This window comes from Oncorhynchus masou, unplaced genomic scaffold, assembly GCF_036934945.1.
Source record: "Oncorhynchus masou masou isolate Uvic2021 unplaced genomic scaffold, UVic_Omas_1.1 unplaced_scaffold_4640, whole genome shotgun sequence".
NCBI lineage: Eukaryota > Metazoa > Chordata > Actinopteri > Salmoniformes > Salmonidae > Oncorhynchus > Oncorhynchus masou.
Genome location: NW_027011036.1, coordinates 1 through 21766, shown reverse-complemented (window position 1 = coordinate 21766; position 21766 = coordinate 1). Strand labels below are relative to the sequence as shown.

Sequence of the window (21766 nt, the reverse complement as noted above, 5' to 3'; positions counted from 1 at the left end):
CCAGTTGTCTGTACACAGAACACCAGTTGTCTGTACACAGAACACCAGTTGTCTGTACACAGAACACCAGTTGTCTGTACACAGAACACCAGTTGTCTGTACACAGAACACCAGTTGTCTGTACACAGAACACCAGTTGTCTGTACACAGAACACCAGTTGTCTGTACACAGAACACCAGTTGTCTGTACACAGAACACCAGTTGTCAGTACACAGAACACCAGTTGTCAGTACACAGAACACCAGTTGTCAGTACACAGAACACCAGTTGTCAGTACACAGAACACCAGTTGTCTGTACACAGAACACCAGTTGTCTGTACACAGAACACCAGTTGTCTGTACACAGAACACCAGTTGTCTGTACACAGAACACCAGTTGTCTGTACACAGAACACCAGTTGTCAGTACACAGAACACCAGTTGTCAGTACACAGAACACCAGTTGTCAGTACACAGAACACCAGTTGTCAGTACACAGAACACCAGTTGTCAGTACACAGAACACCAGTTGTCAGTACACAGAACACCAGCGGTCTGTACACAGAACACCAGTTGTCTGTACACAGAACACCAGTTGTCAGTACACAGAACACCAGCGGTCTGTACACAGAACACCAGTTGTCTGTACACAGAACACCAGTTGTCTGTACACAGAACACCAGCGGTCTGTACACAGAACACCAGCGGTCTGTACACAGAACACCAGCGGTCTGTACACAGAACACCAGCGGTCTGTACACAGAACACCAGTGGTCTGTACACAGAACACCAGTTGTCAGTCAGGGAGAGATAGATGTCGTAATAAAATGTCCTCACTGGGTAAACGGTGTGTGTGTGTGTGTGTGTGTTACCTCCGTACACCTCAGACGTGACGCCAGCAGCAGACGAGCTCCAACACGCCGCCAACCCTGGAAACATACAAGACAAGAGCAATAAGACCCAGAGCCAAAAACCATAGAGAGGCAGACCAGATCAATCAAGCCCAGAGCCTGTCCTGGGGAGAGCCACAGACTAGATCAATCAAAGCCAGAGTGGAGCCTGGGGAGAGTCAGGCAAGAGTAATAAAGCCAGGCATCACACCTGTGGAGAGGCAGACCAGATCAATCAAGCCCAGAGCCTGTCCTGGGGAGAGCCACAGACCAGATCAATCCAACTCAGAGTGGATCCAGCAGCGGGACAGAGCAGAGCAGGGAGAGGTTGTTGTTGATGAGAGGAGGGGTAATCCAACCAAAGCAATGGGACTGGAACCAGATACACTTACAGACAGCGGGAAAAGGACAATCCAGCATAGTGTATCTAATCAAAGAGTTCAAATTAGCCAGCCTGGTCCCAGATCTGTACGTGTTTAAGCCAACTCCTCTGACTATACATGTTGGCAAAACACTTCCCAGCCCAGATCTGGGACCAGGCTTTTACTTGGCAAGGAAGACTTCCAGGTCTGTGGAGAGAGGATTCTAGGCCCCTCATATGTCCTATTAGCCTGCTGTATATCACACCCCAATTACCCAACAACCTCCGCTGCCACTCTACAACACTGAAAACTAAATGTACAGTAAATTGGTGTGGGGGTGATGGCATGAGATGTTCAAAGTGAAAATGCATGTGATATAAATGCCATCCTGGCGCCTCCCTCTCTACGCAATGCATTTCATAGTAGAAACATTTATGCCACAGAAAACTAAGATAATTACCAGACAGTTGTGGTCAGTAATTGTCCGAGGATGAATACATCGAATGCCACTTCACTCTCAACGTGGCAATCGCATGTGAAATTACTACACACTCTCACGAAGAGATGGCTCTTGCAGTCATTACCAGAGTGGACCATAAAGATGTGTGTGTGTGTGTGTGTGTGTGTGCGCGCGTCCGGTCTGTCTGTCAGCAATGGTACTGCAGGGTCTGCAGGGTTTTGTTCCATACCAGCACTAACAGATCCGAAACACATCATCTTGTTCTTGAAGCAGATTAGGTGATTGGTCAATATATGGCAGTAACACACACATACACTGCAGCTGATCATGATCTACAAGCCTGCTCAGTCTTCACTGTGGAAGGTATGTGGGACCTTGAGCTGATCTCATGCCTTTACTCTGCTATGTGATGAAGGGATGTGAGCTTAATACAACCACTATCACACACTAGACAGAGGAGGAGGAGGATCAGCTGCACTCTGGGGAGGAGGGGGCCAAGGAGAGAGAGGGGAACGAGAGAGAGAGAGAGAGGGAGAGAGAGAGAGAGAGAGAGAGAGAGAGAGAGAGAGAGAGAGAGAGAGAGAGAGGGAGGGAGAGAGAGAGAGAGAGAGAGAGAGGGGACGAGAGAGAGAGGGACCGAGAGAGAGAGGGACCGAGAGAGAGAGGGACCGAGAGAGAGAGAGGGACCCGAGAGAGAGAGACGAGAGAGAGAGAGAGAGAGAGACAGAGAGAGAGAGAGACCAAGAGAGAGAGAGAGAGGGGGAACGAGAGAGAGAGAGAGGGAACGAGAGAGAGAGAGAGAGGAACGAGAGAGAGAGAGGGGGAGAGAGAGAGAGAACGAGAGAGAGAGGGGGGAACGAGAGAGAGAGAGGGGGAAAGAGAGAGAGAGGGAACGAGAGAGAGAGGAGGGGAACGAGCGAGAGAGAGAGAGGGGGAAAGAGAGAGAGGGGGGGAACGAGAGAGAGAGAGGGGGAACGAGAGAGAGAGGGGAACGAGAGAGAGAGGGAGCGAGAGAGAGAGGGAACGAGAGAGAGAGGGGAACGAGAGAGAGAGAGAGAGGGAGAGAGAGAGAGGAGAACGAGAGAGAGAGAGGGAACGAGAGAGAGAGAGAAAGGAACGAGAGAGAGAGAAAGGGAACGAGAGAGAGAGAGAAGGGAGCGAGAGAGAGAAGAAAGGGAACGAGAGAGAGAGAGAAAGGGAACGAGAGAGAGGGAACGAGAGAGAGAGACGAGAGAGAGAGAGAGGGAACGAGAGAGAGAGAGAGGGAACGAGAGAGAGAGAGAGAAAGGGAACGAGAGAGAGAGAGAAAGGGAACGAGAGAGAGAGAGAAAGGGAACGAGAGAGAGAGAAAGGGAACGAGAGAGAGAGAGAAAGGGAACGAGAGAGAGGGAACGAGAGAGAGAGAACGAGAGAGAGAGAGAGGGAACGAGAGAGAGAGAGAGGGAACGAGAGAGAGAGAGAAAGGGAACGAGAGAGAGAGAGAAAGGGAACGAGAGAGAGAGAGAAAGGGAACGAGAGAGAGAGAGAAAGGGAACGAGAGAGAGGGAACGAGAGAGAGAGAAAGGGAACGAGAGAGAGGGAACGAGAGAGAGAAAGGGAACGAGAGAGAGAGAGAAAGGGAACGAGAGAGAGGGAACGAGAGAGAGGGAACGAGAGAGAGGGAACGAGAGAGAGAGAGAGGGAACGAGAGAGAGAGAGAGGGAACGAGAGAGAGAGAGGGGAACGAGAGAGAGAGAGAGGGAACGAGAGAGAGAGAGAGGGGAGAGAGAGAGAGAGGGAGAGAGAGAGAGGAGGGAACGAGAGAGAGAGAGGGAACGAGAGAGAGAGAGAGAGGGGAGCGAGAGAGAGAGAGGGGAGCGAGAGAGAGAGAGAGAGAGAGGGGACGAGAGAGAGAGGGGAGCGAGAGAGAGGAGAGGGAACGAGAGAGAGGGAGGAGAGAGAGGGAACGAGAGAGAGAGAGAGGGAGCGAGAGAGAGATAGAGGGAACGAGAGTAGAGAGATGGGGGAGCGAGAGAGAGAGGGGAGGGAACGAGAGAGAGAGAGAGGGAAACGAGAGAGAGAGAGGGAGGGAGAGAGAGAGAGAGAGAGGGGAACGAGAGAGAGAGAGAGGGGGCGAGAGAGAGAGAGAGAGAGGGAACGAGAGAGAGAGAGAGAGAGGGAACGAGAGAGAGAGAGAGAGGGAGCGAGAGAGAGAGAGGGAACGAGAGAGAGAGAGAGGGAACGAGAGAGAGAGAGGGAACGCGAGAGAGAGAGGGGACGAGAGAGAGAGAGAGAGGGAAACGAGAGAGAGAGAGAGAGGGAACGAGAGAGAGAGAGGGGGGAACGAGAGAGAGAGAGAGAGGGAACGAGAGAGAGAGAGAGAGAGAGGGGAACGAGAGAGAGAGAGAGAGAGAGGGAACGAGAGAGAGAGAGAGAGAGAGAGAGGGAACGACAGAGAGAGAGGGAACGAGAGAGAGAGAGAGAGAGGGAACGAGAGAGAGAGAGAGAGGGAACGAGAGAGAGGACAGCACACCTGAGTTGCAAAATGCTGTGCTTAAATTGTTCAACATGGTTTTAACTTCTGGCTGCTTCCCTGATGTCTGGAACCAGGGACTCATCTCCCCTATCCACAAAAGTGGAGACAAATCAGACCCCAATAATTACAGGGGAATTTGCGTAAACAGTAACTTGGGAAAGATTTTCTGTAGCATTTTGAATTCAAGAATTCAAACCTTTCTTCAAGAAAAAAATGTAATAAGTAAATGTCAAATTGGCTTTCTCCCTAACCATCGCACTACTGACCATATATACACCTTACACACACTAATTAATAAACACGTCCACCAAAAAAAAAGAGGGCAAAATCTTTGCTTGCTTTATTGACTTTAAAAAAGCATTTGATTCGATTTGGCACGAAGGGCTATTCTACAAAAATTCTACAAAGTGGGCTTGGTGGTAAGGTATATGACTTAATAAAATGTATGTACACAGAAAACAAGTGTGCAATAAAAATCAAAAACCAAAGAACATAATTTTTTTCACAATGTCGAGGTGTGAGACAATGCTGCAGTTTGAGTCCAAATCTTTTCAACATTTATATCAATGAATTAGCAGACATGTTGGACCAATCTCCAGCCCCAGGACTCACACTATTTGACACAGAGGTGAAATACCTGCTATATGCTGATGACTTGGTACTTCTATCACCAACCAAAGTTGGTCTGTCTTCAACAGAAAATTAATATTCTGGAGCAATATTGCCATAATTGGGCCCTGGCAGTAAATTTCCAAAAAACTAAAATCATGATTTTCCAAAAAAAAAAACCAGATGTCAGAAACACAAATTCACCCTGAACAACACCTTAATTGAACACACAAAAAATTACACTTATCTTGGGCTGACCATATCTGCATCGGGAAACTTTAATTTGGCAGTGAATGCACTCAAAGAAAAAGCCCGCAGAGCAATGTATGCAATAAAAATGAAATTATTCAAAATCAACATCCCAATTAGAATTTGGACTAAAATATTTGACAGTGTAATCCTACCAATAGCTCTTTATGGAAGTGAGGTTTGGGGGCCACTCAATAAACTGGACTTTAAAATGTGGGACAAACATCCAATTGAAGCCCTACATGCAGAATTCTGTCGGAAAATCCTACAAGTCCAGAGAAATACACCAACTAATGCATGTAGGGCAGAATTGGGCGTTTTCCAGTAATAATGAAAATACAGAAAAGATCATTAAAATTTTGGCTACATCTGAATTCAAGTCCAAATTCAAGTCTGCAATTTAAATCACTTCAAACCCAAGAGCTGAGCCCAGAAACGAGCCCTCTCCAGTCAGCTGGTGTTGGACCTCACCAACCAAGCTGACACCAGCACTGCTTCAAAAGAAAGAATTCCAATAAGCAAAATCATGAACCAATCAAAGGAATCATATTTACAACATTGGAAAAATGAAACAAAATCCCAAAGCCGACTAAATTGCTATCTGACCCTAAACAGAGAATATGAATTGGCTGATTATCTCTACTCTGTCAGAGATACGAAGCAGAGACAGATCCTTACCAAGTACAGGCTGAGTGACCACCGATTGGCAATAGAAACCGGCAGACATAAAAAGACATGGCTACCCAAAGAGGAGCGTGTATGTGGTCACTGCATAACAGGGATAGAGACAGAGATGCACTTTCTCCTTTACTGTGATAAATATTCCTCACAAAGAGATTCATTATTCACAGAAATTACTAAACATATTCCAAATTTTTACAAATTGAACCCAGAGGAAAAACTAAGAATACTCATGGGCGAAGGAGCAATGGCTCCTCTTGCAGCCAAATATGTATTTTCCTGCCATAGCCTGAGGGACACTGAATAATAACATCTGCATAGTAAGCAGTAACTTACTTGTTATTGCTATTATTGTTATTACTGTAATTATTATTATTTTTGTATTTAATTTTGTATTATTATTTACTACACTTTTATATTTTATATTTGCTATCATTTAGAATTTTGTTACAATGTATATTGTATACATTGTGTCAATATTGCCAAAGCAACAATGTTTTTCATGCCAATAAAGCAGCTTGAATTTGAATTTGAATTTGAGAGAGGAACGAGAGAGAGAGAGAGAGAGAGAGAGAGAGAGGGAACGAGAGAGAGAGGGAACGAGAGAGGGAACGAGAGAGAGAGAGGGAACGAGAGAGAGAGAGAGAGAGAGAGAGAGAGGGAGGGAACGAGAGAGAGAGGGAACGAGAGAGAGAGGGGGAACGAGAGAGAGAGAGGGGGGAACGAGAGAGAGAGAGAGGGGGAACGAGAGAGAGAGGGAACGAGAGCGAGAGAGGGAACGAGAGAGAGAGAGGGAACGAGAAAGAGAGAGAGAGAGGGAACGAGAAAGAGAGAGGGAACGAGAAAGAGAGAGAGAGAGAGGGAACGAGAAAGAGAGAGAGGGGGAACGAGAGAGAGAGAGAGAGAGAGGGGGAACGAGAGAGAGAGAGAGAGGGGGGGAACGAGAGAGAGAGGGGGAACGAGAGAGAGAGGGGGGAACGAGAGAGAGAGGGGGGAACGAGAGAGAGAGAGGGGGAACGAGAGAGAGAGGGGGGAACGAGAGAGAGAGAGGGGGAACGAGAGAGAGAGGGGGAACGAGGAGAGAGAGAGGGGGAACGAGAGAGAGAGAGAGGGGGAACGAGAGAGAGAGAGGGGGAACGAGAGAGAGAGAGAGGGGGAACGAGAGAGAGAGAGGGGGAACGAGAGAGAGAGAGGGAAACGAGAGAGAGAGAGGGGCAACGAGAGAGAGGGAAACGAGAGAGAGAGAGAGAGAGAGAGGGGGAACGAGAGAGAGAGAGGGGGAACGAGAGAGAGGGGGGGGAACGAGAGAGAGGGGGGGAAACGAGAGAGAGAGGGGGGAAAGAGAGAGAGAGAGGGGGAACGAGAGAGAGAGAGAGAGGGGGAACGAGAGAGGGGAGAGAGAGGGGAACGAGAGAGAGAGAGAGAGAGAGGGGGGAACGAGAGAGAGAGAGGGGGAACGCGAGAGAGAGAGAGAGAGAGGGGGAACGAGAGAGAGAGAGAGAGAGAGAGAGGGGGAACGAGAGAGAGAGAGAGAGAGAGGGGGAGGGGAGCAGAGAGAGAGAACGAGAGAGGGAGGAACGAGAGAGAGAGAGAGAGGGGGAACGAGAGAGAGAGAGAGGGGGAGAGAGAGAGAGAGAGAGAGAGAGAGGGACCGAGAGAGAGAGAGAGAGGGGGACCGAGAGAGAGAGAGAGAGAGAGAGAGAGGGGGGACCGAGAGAGAGAGAGAGAGAGAGGGGGGAGAGAGAGAGAGAGAGAGAGGGGGACCGAGAGAGAGAGAGAGAGAGAGGGGGACCCGAGAGAGAGAGAGAGAGAGAGAGAGAGGGGGGACCGAGAGAGAGAGAGAGAGAGAGAGAGAGAGGGGGGGACCGAGAGAGAGAGAGAGAGAGAGAGAGAGAGGGACCGAGAGAGAGAGAGAGAGAGAGAGAGAGGGGGGACGAGAGAGAGAGAGAGAGAGAGAGAGAGAGGGGGAGAGAGAGAGAGAGAGAGAGAGGGGGACCGAGAGAGAGAGAGAGAGGGGGACCGAGAGAGAGAGAGAGAGAGGGGGACCGAGAGAGAGAGAGAGAGAGGGGGAACGAGAGAGAGAGAGAGAGAGAGGGGGAACGAGAGAGAGAGAGAGAGAGAGAGAGGGGGAACGAGAGAGAGAGAGAGGGAACGAGAGAGAGAGAGGGGGAACGAGAGAGAGAGAGGGGGGAACGAGAGAGAGAGAGGGGGAAACGAGAGAGAGAGAGGGGGGACGAGAGAGAGAGAGGGGGAAACGAGAGAGAGAGAGGGGGAACGAGAGAGAGAGGGGGGAACGAGAGAGAGAGAGGGGGGACGAGAGAGAGAGAGGGGGGAACGAGAGAGAGAGAGGGGGAACGAGAGAGAGAGGGGGGAACGAGAGAGAGAGAGGGGGAACGAGAGAGAGAGAGGGGGAACGAGAGAGAGAGGGGGGAACGAGAGAGAGAGAGAGGGGGGAACGAGAGAGAGGGCGAGAGAGAGGGGGAAACGAGAGAGAGAGAGGGGGAACGAGAGAGAGAGAGGGGGAACGAGAGAGAGAGAGGGGGAAACGAGAGAGAGAGAGGGGGAACGAGAGAGAGAGAGGGGGAACGAGAGAGAGGAGGGGGAAATCGAGAGAGAGAGAGAGGGAACGAGAGAGAGAGAGAGAGAGAGGGGGAACAAGAGAGAGAGAGAGAGAGGGAACGGAGAGAGAGAGGGGAACGAGAGAGAGAGAGAGGGGGAACGAGAGAGAGAGGGGGAACGAGAGAGAGAGGGGGGAACGAGAGAGAGAGAGGGGGAACGAGAGAGAGAGAACGAGAGAGAGAGGGGGAACGAGAGAGAGAGAGGGGGAACGAGAGAGAGAGAGGGGGAACGAGAGAGAGAGAACGAGAGAGAGAGAGAGGGGGGAACGAGAGAGAGAGAGGGGGAAACGAGAGAGAGAGAGGGGGAACGAGAGAGAGAGAGGGGGAACGAGAGAGAGAGAGGGGGAACGAGAGAGAGAGAGGGGGAACGAGAGAGAGAGAGGGGGAACGAGAGAGAGAGAGGGGGAACGAGAGAGAGAGAGGGGGAACGAGAGAGAGAGAGAGGGGAACGAGAGAGAGAGAGGGGGAACGAGAGAGAGAGAGGGGGAACGAGAGAGAGAGAGGGGAACGAGAGAGAGAGAACGAGAGAGAGAGAGAGGGGGAACGAGAGAGAGAGAGGGGGAACGAGAGAGAGAGAGGGGGAACGAGAGAGAGAGAGGGGGAACGAGAGAGAGAGAGGGGGAAAACGAGAGAGAGAGAGGGGGAACGAGAGAGAGAGAGAGGGGGACGAGAGAGAGAGGGGGGAACGAGAGAGAGAGAGGGGGAACGAGAGAGAGAGAGGGGGAACGAGAGAGAGAGAGGGGGAACGAGAGAGAGAGAGGGGGAACGAGAGAGAGAGAGAGGGGGAACGAGAGAGAGAGAGAGGGGGAACGAGAGAGAGAGAGAGGGGGAACGAGAGAGAGGGAGGGAGGAGGTAATTAGAGGGACCAGTCTTCCATGTTATTTGTTAACTTTCCTCCCTCATGTTCCGTACCCCCTGACGACTGACTGTCAGAGAAGCCTGCCTCGTCACCAGTCCATTCATTATAATCATCAGCCAATCATATCTGCCTGTCAAACAGTGACAAGGGAGTTTCCATGAAGATGGTTGTCACCATCGTTTTGGAGATATAATCAGAACTACCATTCAAATCTGTAGAAATTACAAAAACAAAAAACAAAAACTATGCAAAGAAAGTCCTTACTGATAGATCCAAACTAGACTAAAATAGAGGACTGCACTGCTGTTAACCCAGTCAGTGTAATTCTTGACTCACCCAGCATGTTGAGGGTTCCTATCGTGTTAGTCTTCAGGGTCTTGATGGGATTGTACATGTAGTTGGGAGGAGAGGCAGGAGAGGCCAGGTGATAGATCTGGTCCACTGTAGGGGGGAGAAAGCGAGAGAGAGAGCGAGAGAGAGAGAGCGAGAGAGCGAGAGAGAGAGAGAGAGCGAGAGAGCGAGAGAGCGAGAGAGCGAGAGAGCGAGAGAGAGCAAGAGAGAGAGCGAGAGAGAGAGAGAGAGAGAGAGAGCGAGAGAGAGAGAGAGAGAGAGAGAGAGAGCGAGAGAGCGCGAGAGAGAGCGAGGGGGCAGGTGGAAAGAGAAAATAGGAGGGGAGAGATTAATATAATTATTTGCACACCTGCAGAAAGAATACGTTAAGGACATGGTATTGTAAAGGCACAATGAATAACAGTGGTTGGTGTCTGGTAGAAAAGAACATCATAGAGAAGTATGTTATGACCAGCTGCTACTGCATTAAGATGTTATGATCAGCTGCTACTGCATTAGGATGTTATGATCAGCTGCTACTGCACCAGAAGGATGTTATGATCAGCTGCTACTGCACCAGAAGGATGTTATGATCAGCTGCTACTGCACCAGAAGGATGTTATGATCAGCTGCTACTGCACCAGAAGGATGTTGTGATCAGCTGCTACTGCACCAGAAGGATGTTATGATCAGCTGCTACTGCACCAGAAGGATGTTATGATCAGCTGCTACTGCATTAGAAGGATGTTACGATCAGCTGCTACTGCACCAGAAGGATGTTACGATCAGCTGCTACTGCACCAGAAGAATGTTACGATCAGCTGCTACTGCACCAGAAGGATGTTATGATCAGCTGCTACTGCACCAGAAGGATGTTATGATCAGCTGCTACTGCACCAGAAGAATGTTACGATCAGCTGCTACTGCACCAGAAGAATCTTACGATCAGCTGCTACTGCACCAGAAGGATGTTATGATCAGCTGCTACTGCACCAGAAGGATGTTATGATCAGCTGCTACTGCACCAGAAGGATGTTATGATCAGCTGCTACTGCATTAAGATGTTATGATCAGCTGCTACTGCATTGGAAGGATGTTATGACCAGTTGCTACTGCATTAGAAGGATCTTATGATCAGCTTCTACTACTGAAGGAGAGAAAGAGGGGAAATAGAGGAGAGAGAAAGAGAGGGGAAATAGAGGAGAGAGAAAGAGAGGGGAAATTAAAGGAGAGAAAGAGGGGAAATAGAGAAGGGAAATGGAGAGAAAGAGAAGGGAATTAGATAGGGAGAGAAAGAAAAGGGAATTAGAGAAGAGAGAAAGAGGGGAAATAGAGAAGGAGAGAAAGAGGGGAAATAGAGAAGGGAAATAGATAGGGAGAGAAAGAAGGGAATTAGAGAAGAGAGAAAGAGAAGGGAAATAGAGAGGAGAGAAAGAAAAGGGAATTAGAGAAGAGAGAAAGAAAAGGGAATTAGAGAAGAGAGAAAGAAAAGGGAATTAGAGAAGAGAGAAAGAAAAGGGAATTAGAGAAGAGAGAAAGAGGGGAAATAGAGAAGAGAGAAAGAGGGGAAATAGAGAAGAGAGAAAGAGGGGAAATAGAGAAGAGAGAAAGAGGGGAAATAGAGAAGAGAGAAAGAGGGGAAATAGAGGAGAGAAAGAGATGGAATGAAGCAAAGAGATTGTGAGAGAACGAGAGAGAGAGAGAGAGAGAACAAGAGAGAGAGAACGAGAGAGAGCGAGAGAGAGCGAGAGAGAGCGAGAGAGAGCGAGAGAGAGCGAGAGAGAGCGAGAGAGAGCGAGAGAGAGCGAGAGAGAGCGAGAGAGAGCGAGAGAGAGCGAGAGAGCAAGAACGAGAACGAGAGAGCGAGAACGAGAGAGCGAGAACGAGAGAGAGAGAGAACGAGAGAGAGAACGAGAGAGAGAGAGAGAACGAGAGAGAGAGAGAGAACGAGAGAGAGAACGAGAGAGAGAGAGAGAGAACGAGAGAGAACGAGAGAGAGAGAACGAGAGAGAACGAGAGAGAGAGAACGAGAGAGAGAGAGAACGAAGAGAGAGAGAGAGAGAAACGAGAGAGAGAACGAGAGAGAGAGAGAGAACGAGAGAGAGAGAGAGAGAACCGAGAGAGAGAACGAGAGAGAACGAGAGAGAGAACGAGAGAGAACGAGAGAGAGAGAGAACGAGAGAGCGAGAACGAGAGAGAGAGAGAACGAGAGAGAGAACGAGAGAGAGAGAGAGAACGAGAGAGAGAGAGAGAACGAGAGAGAACGAGAGAGAGAACGAGAGAGAAACGAGAGAGAACGAGAGAGAGAACGAGAGAGAACGAGAGAGAGAGAACGAGAGAGAGAGAAGAGAGAGAGAGAACGAGAGAGAGAGAGAGAACGAGAGAGAGAACGAGAGAGAACGAGAGAGAGAGAACGAGAGAGAGAGAACGAGAGAGAGAGAGAACGAGAGAGAGAGAACGAGAGAGAGAGAGAGAACGAGAGAGAGAGAGAGAACGAGAGAGAGAGAGAAGAGAGAGAGAGAGAGAGAGAGAGAGAGCGAGAGAGAGAGAGAGCGAGAGAGAGAGAGCGAGAGAGAGCGAGAGAGAGAGCGAGAGAGAGCGAGAGAGAGAGAGCGAGGAAATAGAGGAGAGAGAAAGAGAGGGGAAATTAAAGGAGAGAAAGAGGGGAAATAGAGAAGGGAAATGGAGAGAAAGAGAAGGGAATTAGATAGGGAGAGAAAGAAAAGGGAATTAGAGAAGAGAGAAAGAGGGGAAATAGAGAAGGAGAGAAAGAGGGGAAATAGAGAAGGGAAATAGATAGGGAGAGAAAGAAGGGAATTAGAGAAGAGAGAAAGAGAAGGGAAATAGAGAGGAGAGAAAGAAAAGGGAATTAGAGAAGAGAGAAAGAAAAGGAATTAGAGAAGAGAGAAAGAAAAGGGAATTAGAGAAGAGAGAAAGAAAAGGGAATTAGAGAAGAGAGAAAGAGGGGAAATAGAGAAGAGAGAAAGAGGGGAAATAGAGAAGAGAGAAAGAGGGGAAATAGAGAAGAGAGAAAGAGGGGAAATAGAGGAGAGAAAGAGATGGAATGAAGCAAAGAGATTGTGAGAGAACGAGAGAGAGAGAGAGAGAGAGAACAAGAGAGAGAGAACGAGAGAGAGCGAGAGAGAGCGAGAGAGAGCGAGAGAGAGCGAGAGAGAGCGAGAGCGAGAGAGAGCGAGAGCGAGAGAGAGCGAGAGAGAGCGAGAGAGAACGAGAACGAGAGAGCGAGAACGAGAGAGAGAGAACGAGAGAGAGAACCAGAGAGAGAGAGAGAACGAGAGAGAGAACGAGAGAGAACGAGAGAGAGAGAACGAGAGAGAGAACGAGAGAGAGAGAACGAGAGAGAGAGAACGAGAGAGAGAGAACGAGAGAGAACGAGAGAGAGAGAACGAGAGAGAAACGAGAGAGAACGAGAGAGAACGAGAGAGAGAAACGAGAGAGAGAACGAGAGAGAGAACGAGAGAGAGAACGAGAGAGAAAACGAGAGAGAGAACGAGAGAGAGAACGAGAGAGAGAACGAGAGAGAGAGAGAGAAACGAGAGAGAGAGAGAGAACGAGAGAGAGAGAGAGAGAGAGAACGAGAGAGAGAGAGAACGAGAGAGAGAGAGAGAACGAGAGAGAGAGAGAGAGAGAACGAGAGAGAGGGCAGCGAGCGAGAGAGAGGGCAGCGAGCGAGAGAGAGGGCAGCGAGCGAGAGAGAGGGCAGCGAGCGAGAGAGAGGGCAGCGAGCGAGAGAGAGGGCAGCGAGCGAGAGAGAGGGCAGCGAGCGAGAGAGAGGGCAGCGAGCGAGAGAGAGAGGGCAGCGAGCGAGAGAGAGAGGGCAGCGAGAAAGAGAGAGAGGGCAGCGAGAGAGAGAGAGAGAGAGGGCAGCGAGAGAGAGAGAGAGAGGGCAGCGAGAGCGAGAGGGCAGCGAGAGAGAGGGCAGCGAGAGAGAGAGGGCAGCGAGAGAGAGAGGGCAGCGAGAGAGAGAGGGCAGCGAGAGAGAGAGGGCAGCGAGAGAGAGAGGGCAGCGAGAGAGAGAGGGCAGCGAGAGAGAGAGGGCAGCGAGAGAGAGAGGGCAGCGAGAGAGAGAGGGCAGCGAGAGAGAGAGGGCAGCGAGAGAGACCTAACCCACACTATTAAATTAGTCGAGAGGAACATTTTACATCTGTCTCGAAATTAACAAGGAAATTGTATATCTATATCCCCCCAGTAGAATCCCCATACTTTGACAATGACAGCTTCTCCATCATAGAGGGAGATCAACAGACTAGTCAGTGGTGACCTAAATGCAAGTGGACAAGTACCTGACAGTCTTAGCACACAGGGGGAAAAACACCTACCTGGAGGTGACAGCATTCCCTCCCAAATATGCCCCCCTAGACACAACTATGACAAAACAACCAACAAAAATGGGTCACAACTCCTGTATCTCTGTCGCAGGCTAGGTCTGTACATAGTCAATGGTAGGCTTCGAGGTAGGTACACCTAGAGCTCATCCCTTGGTAGTAGTATTGTAGATTACTTTATCACTGACCTCAACTCAGAGTCTCTCACACCGTTCACATTCAGCCCACTGACACCCCTATCAGAGCACCGCAAAATCCCAGTCTACTTGAACAGTGCAATAGTCAATGAGGTTTCAAAGCCAAAGGAATTGCATAACATTAAGGAATGCTACAGATGGTAGGAAAGTAGTGTAGAAACCTACCAAAAAAACAATTAGGCAACAACAAATTCAACCCCTTCTAGATAACTTCCTGGACAAAATGTTTCACTGTAATAGTGAAGGTGTAAACTTTGCAGTAGAAAACCTAAACAATATATTTGAGTTCTCAGCTTCCCTATTAAATCTAAAAATGTCAAGCAGACAACCTAAGAAAATTAACAACAATGACAAATAGGTTTCTGCATCAAACTAAGAAAGAAATTGAGAAACCTATCCAACCAAAAACAGAGACCCAGAAAACTTGAGCCTTCACTATGGTGAATCACTAAAACAATACAGAAATACACAACGTTAAAAAAAAGAAAGAAGGAACAGCACGTCAGATATCAGCTCAATGTACGTGAAGAATCCATAGACTCTAACCACTTCTGGGAAAATTGGAACACATTAAACAAACAACACAAAGAGCCATCTATCCAAAATGGAGATGTGTGGGTAAACCACTTCTCCAATCTTCTGGTTTCTATAACAAGAAACAAACAGTAAAAAAACATATACATGATCAAATACAAATCTTAGAATCAACTACTAAAGACTACCAGAACCCACTGGATTCTCCAATTACATTGAATGAACTACAGGACAAAATACAAATCCTCCAACCCAAAAGGCCTGCGGTTTTGATGGTATCCTAAATTAAATGATAAAATATACAGACCACAAATTCCAATTGGCTCTACTTAAACTTGGGAACATCACCCTCAGCTCTGGCATATTCCCCTATAGTTGAAACAAGGACCCCAATCCACAAAAGTGGAGACAAATTTGACCACAATAACTACTGTGGGATATGCGTCAACAGTAACCTTGGGGAAATCCTCTGCATTATCATTAGTCACATTGGCGTTTTACCAAATTACCGTACGACAGACCACGTATTCACCCTGCACACCGTAAATGGCAAACAAACAAACCAAAACAAAGGCAAAGTCTTTTCATGCTTTGTTGATTTCAAAAAAGCTTTTGACTCAATTTGGCATGAGGGTCTGCTATATAAACTGATGGAAAGCGGTGTTGAGGGAGAAACAAAAGATATTCTAAAATCAATGAACACAAACAACAAGTGCACATTTAAAATCAGCAACAAAAAATGTTTTATTTCCACCAATTTCCATAAAGGAATTGGTGAAGGCACCCAGTACCCGGCCTCACGCTACTAGAATCTGAAGTGAAAAGTCTACTGTTTGGTGCTTCTGTCCCTAACCAAGGAGGGCCTACAGCAACAACTAGATCTTCTGCCGACACTGTCAGACCCGGGCCCTGACTGTAGATCTCAGAAAGACAAAAAATAACAGTGTTGCAAAAAGGTCCAGATGCCAGGACCACAAATACAATTCCATCTAGACACCATTGCCTAAAAACACAAAAAAACTAGACTTACAGTTGAAGTCAGAAGTTTACATACAATTAGGATGGACTCATTAAAACTCGTTTTTCAACCACTCCACAAATGTTTTGTCAACAAACTATAGTTTTGGCAAGTCGGTTAGGACATCTACTTTGTGCATGACACAAGACATTTTTCCAACAATTGTTTACAGACAGATTATTTCACTTACAATTCACGATATCACAATTCCAGTGGGTCCAAGTTTACATACACTAAGTTGACTGTGCCTTGAAACAGCTTGGAAAATTCCAGAACATGATGTTATGGCTTTAGAAGCTTCTGATAGCCTAATTGACATCATTTGAGTCAATTGGAGGTGTACCTGTGGATGTATTTCAAGGCCTTCAAACTCAATGCCTCTTTGCTTGTCGTAGAAAATCAAAAGAATTCAGCCAAGACCTCAGAAGAAATTGTAAACCTCCACAAGTCTGGTTCATTCTTGGGAGCAATTTTCAAATGCCTGAAGGTACCAAGTTCATCTGTACAAACAATAGTACGCAAGTATAAAACACCATGGGACCACGCAGCCATCATACCACTCAGGAAGGAGACTGTATGATAGAACCACCTAAAAGGCAGTGATTGCAACACTCCTCTTTCATGTCTACTCCCCTCTACCAGCGCCTCACGTCACTGGTCTAACCACCGGTCCTGGCAACAATCATGCGCACACATAAGTATTCAGACCTCTTTACTCAGTACTTTGTTGAAGCACCTTCCGCAGCGATCAGCCTGGAGTCTTCTTGGGTATGATGCTACAAGCTTGGCACACCTGTATTTGGGAGTTTCTCCCATTCTTCTCAAGATCCTCTCAAGCTCTGTTAGGATGGAAGGGAGCATTGATGCACAGCTATTTTCAGGTCTCTCCAGAGATGTTCGATCAGGTTCAATTCCTGGCTCTGGCTGGGCCACTCAAGGACATTGAGACTTGTCCGAAGCCACTTGGAGCGATATCTTGGCTGTGTGCTTAAGGTTGTTGTCCTGTTGGAAGGTGAACCTTCGCCGAGGTCTGAGGTCCTGAGCCCACTGGAGCAGGTTTCCATAAAGGATCTCTCTATACTTTGCCCTGTTCATCTTTCCCTCGATTCTAAATAGCTCTAGGCTCTAGGCTCTAGGGAGTCTTGGTGGTTCCACTTATGACCGAAGTCAGTTTGCATGCGCCCGGCTGCCACAATGAGTCGCTAGAGTACGATCGGACAAGGACATCCCAGCCGTCAAACCCCCCTAACCTGGACGACGCTGGGCCAATTGTCGCTGCCCCATGGGTCTCCCGGTCGCTGCCGCCTGCCACACAGCCCGGATTGAAACCGTATCTGTAGTGACACCCCTAGCACCGCGATGCAATGCCTTAGACCTCTGCACCACTCAGGAGGCCCTATTAATTTGGCACTGAATAAGCAGTTAGTATAGTCATTTATTTAACCTCTTGAGATGGAAAAACCTTAATAGGTATTTACTATAGTAATTTATTGAACCTCTTGATGGGAAACCTTTAACATTTGCTCTTTATGACCGAATGTTAAACTAGATGAAATCAAACTTATTTTTTCACCACAAGTTACATCTCGAAGTCACCGAATTGGTGGAGACAGTCCAGAAGCCTGTTGGAGGGGGGAGAGCGAGAGAGAGGTTTCAGTCTATCTAGTGGTATATTCTCACACCTGGTCTTCTAACACAAGTTAAGTCGAAGCAGGATTACAGTACTGTGTGGCAATCGTGTCTATTCAGTGTCCCTATTATATGTGCCACCATATGTGATTGTGCGCGTGTGTGTTTCTGTGCGCTTGTGTCTGTGTGCGTGTCTGTGTGCGTGTGTTTTTCTGTGCATGTGTGTCTGTGTGCGCGTGTGTTTCTGTGCGTGTGTGTCTGTGTGCGTGTGTCTGTGCGCGCGTGTGTGTCTGTGCGCGCGTGTGTGTCTGTGCGCGCGTGTGTGTCTGTGCGCGCGTGTGTGTGTGCGCGCGTGTGTGTGTGTGTGTCTGTGTGTCTGTGTGTCTGTGCGCGTGTCTGTGCGCGTGTGTGCGTGCGTGTGTGCGTGTCTGTGTGCGTGTGTGTGTGCGTGTGTGTGTGTCTGTGTGCGTGTGTGTGTCTGTGTGTGCGTGTGTGTCTGTGTGCGTGTGTGTCTGTGTGCGTCTGTGTGTGTCTGTGTGCGTCTGTGTCTGTGTGCGTGTGTGTCTGTCTGTGTGCGTGTGTGTCTGTGTGCGTGTGTGTCTGTGTGCGTGTGTGTCTGTGTGCGTGTGTGTCTGTGTGTGCGTGTGTGTCTGTGTGCGTGTGTGTCTGTGTGCGTGTGTGTCTGTGTGCGTGTGTGTCTGTGTGCGTGTGTGTCTGTGTGCGTGTGTCTGTGTCGTGTGTCTGTGTGCGTGTGTGTCTGTGTGCGTGTGTGTCTGTGTGCGTGTGTGTCTGTGTGCGTGTGTCTGTGTGCGTGTGTGTCTGTGTGTCTGTGTGTCTGTGTCTGTGTGCGTGTGTGTCTGTGTGCGTGTGTGTCTGTGTGCGTGTGTGTGTCTGTGTGTGCGTGTGTGTCTGTGTGCGTGTGTGTCTGTGTGCGTGTGTGTCTGTGTGCGTGTGTGTCTGTGTGCGTGTGTGTCTGTGTGCGTGTGTGTCTGTGTGCGTGTGTGTCTGTGTGCGTGTGTGTCTGTGTGTGCGTGTGTGTCTGTGTGCGTGTGTGTCTGTGTGCGTGTGTGTCTGTGTGCGTCTTCACTCACCCTCGATGTAGAGCGGCTCCACCACGTCGTGGTTGATGAGCTCAAAGTTCTCGTGGCCGATCCAGTGCTCCACGTTCCTCTTGCGGCCAGTGAAGAAGTTGTCCACCACCGTCACCTCATGGCCGTCCATCATCAGCTTATCAGTCAGATGGGAGCCAACAAAGCCTGCACCGCCCGTTATCTAGGGGATGAGGGTTACACCATGAGGGAGGGAGGGAGGGAGACAGAAAGAGACCCCATGAAGACCACCCTGCCTATGATCTAGACCGGGGCATAGAGGATCACACCATGAGACGGGGAGGAGACAGAGGGCACCAAAACCATCTAGACAGAGTAACATGGATCTAGTTCAGGATAACCATTTCAGAGGGAAGACGGGAAGAGCAAACTTTCAGTGTGTCCTAATTCTGGTAAAATCTTAACCTCAGATACAAGAGACAACTTGGGACATCTAACTTGGGAGCTTAACATGGGGGAGCTTAACATGGGCAGGCTTAACATGGGCGAGCTTAACATGGGCAGGCTTAACATGGGCAGAGCTTAACATGGGCGAGCTTATGGGCGAGCTTAACATGGGCAGGCTTTAACATGGGCGAGCTTAACATGGGCGAGCTTAACATGGGCAGGCTTAACATGGGGAGCTTAACATGGGGCTGGCATGGGGGAGCTTAACGTGGGGGAGCTAACATGGGGAGCTTAACATGGGGGAGCTTAACATGGGGAGCTTAGCATGGGGAGCTTAACATGGGGAGCTTAGCATGAGGCTTAACATGGGGGAGCTTCACATGGGGAGCTTCACATGGGAGCTTCACATGGGGGTTCACGCTTAACATGGGGGAGCTTAACATGGGGAGCTTCATGGGGGTGCTTCACATGGGGGTGCTTCACATGGGGAGAAAGAGAATAATAGTGCAGGCTGAGTTAATAGAAAGCTGTTTATATTGAGATTGGGAAAGCACCATTTCAGTCAGACACACCTGCCTTCAAACTAGTGCTGTTGCTTGTCCATTAAAGAGCAAGTGTAAAATGTTTGGATACGGGTCTAGCAGTCAGCCAACCAGCTGGACAGACACAACAGACCTGTCCAGTGGAATCCCTAGTGAAATGATCAGATGTATCAGACGAGAGGATGTGTTTAGTATGGAACAAGGTTTGCCAGCCAGACAACTCAGTGGGGAGTCAACTCAAGTGTCAGTGGTGGTGGCTTAGCGCCGTCAGAAATCATGACCCTGTTGGGGCTCTCAGCCTCAGAGCAGCACAACAGGCAATGAAGTTACTGCCACAGGCACATAGTAACATTACGCACACATTTCACACACACACACGCGCCGTTCCCTGACATGGTTTCAGAGCATATATATATATATGAGTGTCAAGCCCGAGGGAAGAATGAGGACCATTTGAAAATCATTGGACGTCTAAGGGCTGACTGGCGGAGGGCAGCAGGAAAGGAGGAGGATGGGTAGAAGAGGTAGAGATGGATCCATTAAACAGATTCATGCTTTAAGTCCGGGTTGTGATCTCAGAGGTAGAGAGGAACGTGTGTGTTTTGTGTGTGGGGTGCATACGTACAAACACTCACCAAAATCCTTTTTACGATCCTTCTCCGAGAGGAACTTCACAGGGGGTATTTCTGAGAGAAACTGGAAATCAGGATAAACATTACAGAAATTAAACCTTCGATCGGAGGAAAGTACATTAATACAAATCAAAGCCATGATATCCATCTATAAGTCATGTGTGAGCATCATGCTGATGAGAGCTGCAAGGCTACTGGGTCTATCATGCTGGAGAGATGAATAACAGTCCAGAACAGAACAGTAAAGGACCTCTTTTAGGGACATCATCTGGTATTATTATGAGGCTTGGCCTCTCTGGCCTGTGGGTTAACACTGATTGTGGCAGGGAGTACTGTGATTGTGGCAGGGAGCACTGTGATTGTGGCAGGGAGTACTGTGATTGTGGCAGGGAGCACTGTGATTGTGGCAGGGAGCACTGTGATTGTGGCAGGGAGCAGTGTGATTGTGGCAGGGAGCAGTGTGATTGTGGCAGGCAGCAGTGTGATTGTGCCAGGGAGCACTGTGATTGTGGCAGGCAGCACTGTGATTGTGGCAGGGAGTACTGTGATTGTGGCAGGGAGCACTGTGATTGTGGCAGGGAGCAGTGTGATTGTGGCAGGGAGCAGTGTGATTGTGGCAGGGAGCAGTGTGATTGTGGCAGGGAGCACTGTGATTGTGGCAGGGAGCACTGTGATTGTGGCAGGGAGCACTGTGATTGTGGCAGGGAGCACTGTGATTGTGGCAGGGAGCACTGTGATTGTGGCAGGGAGCACTGTGATTGTGGCAGGGAGCACTGTGATTGTGGCAGGGAGCAGTGTGATTGTGGCAGGGAGCAGTGTGATTGTGGCAGGGAGCAGTGTGATTGTGGCAGGGAGCAGTGTGATTGTGGCAGGGAGCAGTGTGATTGTGCCAGGGAGCAGTGTGATTGTGGCAGGCAGCACTGTGATTGTGGCAGGCAGCACTGTGATTGTGGCAGGGAGCAGTGTGATTGTGGCAGGGAGCACTGTGATTGTGGCAGGGAGCAGTGTGATTGTGGCAGGGAGCACTGTGATTGTGGCAGGGAGCACTGTGATTGTGGCAGGGAGCACTGTGATTGTGGCAGGGAGCACTGTGATTGTGGCAGGGAGCACTGTGATTGTGGCAGGGAGCACTGTGATTGTGGCAGGGAGCACTGTGATTGTGGCAGGGAGCAGTGTGATTGTGGCAGGGAGCACTGTGATTGTGGCAGGGAGCACTGTGATTGTGGCAGGGAGCAGTGTGATTGTGGCAGGGAGCAGTGTGATTGTGGCAGGGAGCAGTGTGATTGTGCCAGGGAGCAGTGTGATTGTGCCAGGGAGCAGTGTGATTGTGGCAGGGAGCACTGTGATTGTGGCAGGCAGCACTGTGATTGTGGCAGGGAGCAGTGTGATTGTGGCAGGGAGCAGTGTGATTGTGGCAGGGAGCAGTGTGATTGTGGCAGGGAGCAGTGTGATTGTGGCAGGGAGCAGTGTGATTGTGCCAGGGAGCACTGTGATTGTGGCAGGGAGCACTGTGATTGTGGCAGGGAGCACTGTGATTGTGGCAGGGAGCACTGTGATTGTGGCAGGCAGCACTGTGATTGTGGCAGGGAGCAGTGTGATTGTGGCAGGGAGCACTGTGATTGTGGCAGGGAGCACTGTGATTGTGGCAGGGAGCAGTGTGATTGTGGCAGGGAGCACTGTGATTGTGGCAGGGAGCACTGTGATTGTGGCAGGGAGCAGTGTGATTGTGGCAGGGAGCACTGTGATTGTGGCAGGGAGCACTGTGATTGTGGCAGGGAGCACTGTGATTGTGGCAGGGAGCAGTGTGTGTCGTGACA

At 49.2% G+C, this 21766-nt stretch overlaps 1 protein-coding gene across 1 annotated transcript; it reads right to left on the bottom strand.

The window, feature by feature from the left end:
• Positions 1 to 853: 853 nt before the first annotated feature.
• On the bottom strand, positions 854 to 19958 carry LOC135535239 (UDP-glucuronic acid decarboxylase 1-like; the record flags this gene model as incomplete). The annotated part of the gene is made up of 5 exons (XM_064961929.1): positions 19953 to 19958; positions 18371 to 18551; positions 9562 to 9666; positions 1083 to 1124; positions 854 to 910 (listed from the first exon to the last, which is right to left on the bottom strand). Coding segments are annotated over exons 2-5 (337 nt in total), but the record flags the coding sequence as incomplete, so codon positions are not given.
• Between the last annotated feature and the right edge of the window lie 1808 nt (positions 19959 to 21766).